General features: G+C 40.8%; 2 protein-coding genes across 2 annotated transcripts; one reads left to right on the top strand and one right to left on the bottom strand.

Annotated features, from left to right (window-relative positions):
* Nucleotides 1-2,949: 2,949 nt before the first annotated feature.
* On the bottom strand, nt 2,950-4,107 carry LOC120421718 (40S ribosomal protein S3a). The gene is made up of 3 exons (XM_039584969.2): nt 3,729-4,107; nt 3,302-3,611; nt 2,950-3,236 (listed from the first exon to the last, which is right to left on the bottom strand). The coding sequence occupies exons 1-3, from the start codon at nt 4,067-4,069 to the stop codon at nt 3,075-3,077; spliced, it is 813 nt and encodes a 270-aa protein (XP_039440903.1). The 5' UTR covers nt 4,070-4,107; the 3' UTR covers nt 2,950-3,074.
* A 2,744-nt stretch (nt 4,108-6,851) lies between these two features.
* On the top strand, nt 6,852-7,690 carry LOC120421712 (mitochondrial import inner membrane translocase subunit TIM14). Its single transcript, XM_039584960.2, has 3 exons — nt 6,852-6,951; nt 7,019-7,258; nt 7,492-7,690. Exons 1-3 carry the CDS (start codon nt 6,871-6,873, stop codon nt 7,603-7,605), a joined length of 435 nt encoding a protein of 144 aa, XP_039440894.1. The 5' UTR covers nt 6,852-6,870; the 3' UTR covers nt 7,606-7,690.
* Nucleotides 7,691-8,113: the final 423 nt, after the last annotated feature.

Below are 8,113 nucleotides of genomic sequence, written 5' to 3'. Positions count from 1 at the left end.
TAAAAGCGCAGAACGAGATAATTTCGTATCAGTCTCGTCATCGGTATCATCATTCTATTGCAATAAGAAATTGTTTTGGTAGAGAACTCACCATACTGAACAGGATCTGTAGGGGGTTGATCGTCCATCCAAACGATGCATCGCGATGCTGCAACGAAAAGAAAGGAAATGTTTAGTGCCTTGTCGGTTCAGTGTGAATTCAACTCAGTGTAAGCGCAAATGTCAGTGCTAAAACTTTTTTTTGCGTAGGAATTAGGAACAAGTTTGCTTCATGTTTCGATCAAAGAGAGCTGAGTAGAATCATCACGGTGAGAAGTTTAAGTTTTGACAGAATGTTTAAGTGCAACTTACCGTTATTGGAGTGGAGCGAAATGTCACATGGTTTCGCCATTTCGTTATCCAATGTTGCATAGGCTCTGTAATAAAAATAGAGAAGAGTTTGGTTAGTAAATCGCATTTTAGTTTCAACAAGTTGGTAAATGCTGATGAAAGTCAGTTGCCAATATAATCTTAACCGAAGTCGTAACATTTAACTTTCGTAAAACACAAAAGCAGCAAATGTCGTATAACTTTAGTTCAGTCTCGTCATCGGTATCATCATTCAAGTACTTTAATGTTTGTAATATATAAGATGCGATTGCTTACCTTGACAACATTGAAGATTGACGAATCAAATGGTCACTGTAAAGACAAGAAAAACTTAAATTAGTTTTGTGTGTTGTATTTAAGTAATTCGTAGAAGATAGCTAGGCTGATCAGTGCTAAAACATTTTGCGTAGGAATTAGGAACAAGTTTTCTTCATGTTTCTATCAAAGAGAGCTGAGTAGAATCATCACGATGAGATTTTGAAGTTGTTAGCTAAGAATGTTATATCAAACATACCATTACTGGAGATTGAGCTCGACATCACATCAGGGGATCCGAAACTTTTTCGAAGGAGGTGTGGCGTCGATCAAAAGCTCACTGTAAAGACAAGACAAACTGACATTAGCTTTGTTGGATTCTTTTTAGTTATATGTAGAAGATATTTAGGATGGTCAGTTCTAAAACGTTTTGCGTAGGAATTAGGAACAAGTCTTCTTCATGTTTCTATCAAAGAGAGCTGAGTAGAATCATCACGATGAAATTTTTAAAAGTGTTAACAGAAATTGTTGTATAAAGCTTACCATTATTGAAGAGTAGAGCTCAGTATCGCCTCAGGATTTCGAATCTTTTTCGAATGTGTAGTCGATTTCTGAAATAAACAGAGAAAGAGGTTGTTATTTAACTGCATTTTGAGAAAATGAGTTTATTGATGATTTAATGAAAGTCAGTTGCCAATATAATCTTAGCCGAAGTCGTAACACTTAACTTTCGTAAAACACAAAAGCAGCAAATGTCGTATGACTTTAGCTCAGTCTCGTCATCGGTTTCATCATTCAAGTCAAATTCAAGTAATTATTTTTTTGTAATTTATAAGAGATTGCTTACCTTGACAACATTGAAGAAGGACGAATCAAACGTTCACTGCAAGGAGAAGAATAAATAACTAACATTAGTTTATACTTTTCAGAGAACCAATCAGTGGAAGATTGGGTGTTGATCAGTGCTAAAACATTTTGCGTAGGAATTAGGAACAAGTTTTCTTCATGTTTCTATCAAAGAGAGCTGAGTAGAATCATCACGATGAAAGTGTTGGTTAAACAGAATTGTTTCATTACGTACCTTTCGCATCACCACGATAACATTTCTAGAACATGCTTGGCCTCGAGCGTTCATCCAACATCTGAAAGTGAGAAATATCCATTACTGTAAAGAACTACAGAATAACTTCACAATGATCAAGATAACGTGTCCCAAAAATAATCTTTACCGAAATCGGGACATTTCACATTCGTAAAACACAAAAGCGATAAACGTCGTTTGATTTCAGTTAAGTCTCGTCATCGGTATCATCATTAGGAGAGACGGTGCGTTAGGCATGGTGGAATAACGGGGAAACTTACCGTGCAAATGTTGAGCATTTCGTATCACGCTGAGGATTGTGACTCTTGTCATGGTGAAGAGCCTGTAAAGAAGAAGAAAATACAAGGTTATATTTTGGTTCGATTGGCTCTAATTGTTGGATGTTAAACAATTTCGAATCAGAAGTTAATTTAATGCGTAGGAATTAGGAACAAGTTTTCTTCATGTTTCTATCATAGCGAGCTGAGTTGGGAATCATCATGAATGTCGTTTCGTAATAACAAGAAGTTTTAAAGGTAATTTTAGTTTCAACTTACTTGATCTGACCGGTGTTGGAGCCATCCAAAGAAGAGAATGTGGCGTAGCAATCTGTAACAAGAAATAAGATTTAGAGTTTTGTTCGTCTTGCTAAAAACTCAATTCTACTAGATTGAGCATATTCAGTAGATAATTTTAATGCGTAGGAATTAGGAACAAGTTCTCTTCAAGTATGTATCATAGCGAGCTGAGTTGGGAATCATCATTGAAAATTTTATCAGTGTGTGGAAGGATTGATCGAGCAACTCACCTTTTTGAAGTTTTGAAGAATCAACACCGCTGCGGGTTTCATTCCAGAGGTCCAGCGAGGAGCTGCAAAGTTAACAGATATAATCACATGATTAATACAAGTTGTTAAGGTACAAGGCAGGTATGTTGCAGTATAAGCTACTTCAGTCAAAATCATGTAACTCGTTCATTATCTTGTGAATTCAGAGACGAGAAATAACTAAAAATGATCGAATCATCATAATTAGCTTTGATTGTTTCTAATGTTAATATTTCGATAATTACCTTTTTGTTTTGAACAAGTCCCAGATCTTTGATGATTCCAGCAAATTTTACCTGTAAATAAAATCTGTTTCAACTTTCATCACAAATGGTAAACTTTGACGATACTCACGAATCCGACACAAGGTTAAGGGAAAGGGAAATTTCGATAAAATCTTTAAGCTAAAAAAACGTCATTCTTGTACAACGAAGCTAGTGTTGTATTTCTGTTCTTTTTTCATCCATCAGCGAGTTGGTTTTAGTTGCTGTATCTTGACGGGGGGGAACACACACATTTCTCAGAATAACACACGCTCGCGCCTTAGACCGATTCCTGCACTGGCGGTTCGTATCCCTCGGGACGGTCCACGACGACGCCACCCTCGGCGGCACCGGTCGACACTTCGGCTCCCTTGCCACCGCCATCGCCGTGCAGCTCCAGCAGGTTGGCCAGGTCGAAGCGGGGCTTCTTCAGGACCTTGACCTGCGAATCAAACAAACACAATTAACAATCGGCCATTGCACTTTCGCACACCGCCAAACCATTACCTTGCGGATGTAGACGTCGTGCAGCGGGTACACTCCCTGGCACGCCTTCTCAATGTCCTTGGCGATGGAGTCGGGCAGCAGCTTGTTGACGACCTCCTTCAGGTCCGAGCTCGTCACGTTGTTGGTGATGATCTGGGTCATGTTCTTGCGGATGGCCTTGATCTGGGAATGCTGGGCGTAGCAGGTCTTACGCTGCGAAACCTGATCCTTGATGGTGAAGCCGATGCAGAACACACGCAGCAGGTAGTTGTCGGTGGTCTTGACATCGACCGAGCACTCGATCAGGGTCTGCCACTTCTTGACCATGGACCTGGGGGAAGCGAAAGCAAATTTCCGGTCAACATCCGTTTGTTTACATCCAACCGCGCTCACAAAAGTTTTAAGGTTATGACCCCCAACAAAAAAAACTCAAACCTAAAACACTTACCGCAGTTTGTCGGTGGTCAAGTCCATTCCGTGGAAGTTGCACAGCACGTTGCGGCCATGAACATCCTCGGCAATCAGCTTGAACTTGCGGAAAGATCTCTCCGCGTCGGTGTCGTTCTGCAAATCAGCCAGAGAAACCTCAAACACGCGGCCCTTCAGACCATCGGAGGCAATCCGGGTGCCCTGGGTACGGTTGACCAGGGTCTTGCCGACCTGCCGGCACGAAAACATGTTCGGGGCCTTCACATCGTACCAGTCCTTGCGGGTGAACGGATCCACAACCTTCTTTTTCGATCCTTTCTTGCCTCCCTTGGAGGTTCCCTTATTTTTGCCGACCGCCATGATTACACTTCACGATCAAAAAGAAACAGGAAACAGTTGCGCGGTGACTTTTCTACGAAGCAGTGTTGCCAACGCCACTGGGGATGTTTTAGTACAATTTTAGAACAGCGCTGTTGGATTTCACGCTTTCGAAAAGTCTGTAGCAATATTAGGGCGATACATCCCTTGTAGATATGTAATACCCTCAATAATACCTTAAATAATGAATAAAATCTGGCTGACGAAGGCCGATCGGTGCTTTACATTTCTTAGCGGGATATTGGGAAAGCAGACAAAATCAAAATAAATACACAGGATGATGTAGACGCTGGCGACAGACTATAGAGTTATCTAGGCCCGATCTCACGCATACTAGCGCGCCATTTGTTTTGCTGACAGGTACAAAATTAAACCTAACTCTTTTTACGTTCACGCAAAACATGCGCACGTACACTCAGCCAAAATATCTATTAAAATTCATATGGCGTACCTTATAAACTGTGAAAAGTTAATCGTTTTTGAATTCCATAAGTTTTAATTATGACTTTTCTAAATCTTATTCAATTTATATGGTAGGCTTATGGCATTCATTAATATTATGTATGTGAAAATATCATATGGCCAACCTTATGAACCAGAAAGTAGTATGGCGGACAACATTAATCAAGTGGAGGAGCGGCCTTCAGCAGACTGCAGGTTTTTAACTAAATTTTGAGTTTTTACGTTTTGTTTTGCTATTAATTTGCTTTGTTTTGCTTAACAGGTTAAGGAAATGTTTTCCCTGCTGCAGAGACCAGGCGTACCTGGCCTGGTCATGTCAAAGGCATTGACCTCCAGGAATCGACGCCAATCGAACAACATGGGCTAAGCAGCGACAATTCGATCGAAGGCTCGCATCGGTTGTCGTTTATGCTGCAGAAAATTATCGGCACCGTGCTGGTCATCGAGGAGTGGTCCTCGTCGTTCAGTCTTCAGGCAAGGATGTTCGTGCTGAGTCGGTTCGCGTTGAGAAAGGCAATGGGTGAGTTGTTTTGAGATACTTTTTAATATGAAATAAATAAGCAACTTCCTCTTCCAGCATCATCCGTACGGACGCTGTGGGTTGCGGTATTGACATTGACGACATCGACGTGGTCATCTCGTCAACATGCCGCGCCACATCAACACGTAAATCGGTCAGACCGGGCGAACAAGTTGTGCCGGAAACCGGGTATCTTCATCACGATGCTGATCGACTAGGAGCAAAAGAAGTTCCAGTTGACCCTGGCCGAGGCTGGCAAGCAGCCGCAGGAGCCGATCGAAATCCATTCGAACGCCGAAGAGGAATACGCCGTGCTGTACTCGGCGGTGCTGAATGACCTGTGTGAAGCTCTGGATCTGGAAAAGCAAACGATCAAGAAGATTCACAGCGGAATGCCGAACACTAGCATGACCAAGGTGAATTTGTTTAGCAAGCTGAAGGATCGCGTTGACATTGACCCTTCCAGCGAAATGATCGAAATGCTACTTTTTCTGCCAATGACATATTAAATAATGTAACTTTTGTGAAATAAACTAATATATTTATGTTCAATCATTAATTAAGTTTTAATTTAAACAACAACACAAATATCACATTTATAAGATAACTATATAAAAACCAAAAAGTGTGTGTTTATCATATTTTATGTTTATAAGTTTTTCTTATGAAATCAAAAATCGCTCATACATAAAATTTATAAGATTTGCTTATGGAAAATAAATCATTCAACGATCCAATAAAATTTATAAGGTTTGCTTATGGAAAAAATCTATATGGCATCCTTATGGCTGATATAACTTTTTTTGGCTGAGTGTAGATAACCCTATTGCGCGTGTTCCCCAAATTTGACGACAAATGCCAGACGTCCTTCCAGAGCCGGCTCAGCCTGAAGACAACAAAACTTAACTCACGTGATCACCCTGTTTTCTACATCGCTGTCAACAAACAAATATGATGGAATAGGGTCCTAAAGTACCATTTAATTTTTTTTTATGTACAACGGTAAGAAACACGATTTAAAACCATTTCTGATCACTTTCATTATTTTAATGCAAAAACATAAATTAACAGGACAACATTTTTTCGATGGATGCAACGAGCTGTTAAGTAGAAGTAGAACCTTCTCTGTCAAGGCCAGTGTCCCGCCCGTGTGGATCAATCGGACCGCGCACTGGACTCACAATCCAGAGGTCGCCGGTTCGAATCCCACGGCGGGCGCTCTAAAATTCTTTGTGTAAATATGGGTATTCGGCGCCGTCGCTCCGTGCCATACTTTCATACACCTAGGAGCCCAGGGCGGCGAAGTCCTTGTAGATAAAAAGGAAGACACTAGTGGTTGGTACTAGCAATGGTGGCCGACAGCTATAAAGTCAACTTCGTTTCGTAGGCCAGTTCGACTTGCTTATCCTTCCTGGACTGCTGCTCAGATTACTGCTGCTCGTCTTTTTGGCGATGTTGCGTCGATCTTTGCGACTTTTTTTTCGTCTCATTCGCCACCTTTTTTCTTTTATTGTTTGGCGCAACTTAACGGAGCCGTGGACACGTTCCCCGCGAATACCCATCGTGGGGATCAACTCTGGTAGATTTGAATTGGATGTTTCTATTTCGGAATGTTCCACCGTTCTAGCAAGATTCTGGCAGAACCATCTCTGCTAGAATATTTGGTGACTGGGGAAAATGTTTATTCGCGAGTAATGCGTATACAACAACACAGACATTAAAATTTATGATACAGATCTTTTGGCCCACATCATGGCATCACTGTTTTAGTACACTCGCAAATCTAGTACCTCATTTCCGAATGTCACTTACAATCTGTCAAAACAGTTTGTTTACGTCTAGCAATCTTTCGTCACAATTTCACAACACAAAATTTAAAATGGTATTTCAGAATAATTTCACTCTTAAAAATCAAATTAACTCATGAATACTCCCTCCCCACACACCAGTCATCATCCATCATTCTAGCCGGGTTAGGGCTGGCCGCGCTCGGCTACGGCGGCCGGGCGCTGATGCGACAGATGCCGAACGCCGCCAGCAAGATGCAGGAAGCGCTTCAAAATCTGCCCAAGTTCGACGCCGAATCGATGGCCAACTCCAAGTACTACCGGGGCGGGTTCGACGCCAAAATGAACAAACGGGAAGCGTCGCTGATTCTGGGCATCAGTCCGTCGGCGTCGAAAATTAAGGTAAACATTAGGTACCTGATGGTGCGCATAGATTACGTAACGTAGGCTTGGCGGTTTTATAGAATGCTTACAGAAGAACACCGCTGACTTGATAGTGAGTGCCTTATTGTTTAGTGTCTAAATACCAGGTTTCTTCTGTACTTGTTATTTCGTGTTATTTTATTTAGTTTTTTTTATTGCTCAGCGTCTTGAATTTGTTTCAACAAATTAAACTTGTTTTTTTTTATTTTCAGATAAAGGACGCCCATAAGAAAATTATGTTGCTCAACCATCCGGACAGAGGTGGCTCACCGTACCTGGCGGCAAAAATTAACGAGGCGAAAGATTTCATGGACAATGCGAAATAGTTTTCAAGCTAGAATAAGATGTTGTGTAAATATTCTCAAAAAATTTGTCATAGGATAATATAGATGCATTGATTGCAGCTCTTAACCTTGGTGTTTGTAACTACGGGAACAGCATGTCATTCTATCGAGCACCTAATATTGGCATATCAGTGCATTGTCGTTCTATTACTGCTTTTCAAATGAGAGCAATGAGAGTTATTTATTTATTGCATTTTTAGGGGTTTAAAATTAAGCCTAAATTGGGAATATTTTTGTTCACAACGACAAAGCTTATTTTTCTGAGAACAACGAACCTTTGTACGGCCGCAAAGGATTATAAATTGGTTTTAATTCAATTTTGAAAAATTAACGACTCTTCTTGACAGAAAAAACTTTTTTTTTTGTTTTTTGGCTCGATTTACACAACTTTCCTTTGTCGTAGAGGGCTCATAACGTCATGATTCGAAATCCGGACACTTAGTAGCATATCATTTTTGTTATAGCTGGCAAAAAATCATGTAATAAGTTG

Source organism: Culex pipiens, unplaced genomic scaffold (genome assembly GCF_016801865.2).
Source record: "Culex pipiens pallens isolate TS unplaced genomic scaffold, TS_CPP_V2 Cpp_Un0054, whole genome shotgun sequence".
Taxonomy (NCBI): domain Eukaryota; kingdom Metazoa; phylum Arthropoda; class Insecta; order Diptera; family Culicidae; genus Culex; species Culex pipiens.
The sequence above is the reverse complement of the archived record's forward strand: the minus strand, read 5'-3'. Positions and strand labels throughout refer to the sequence as shown.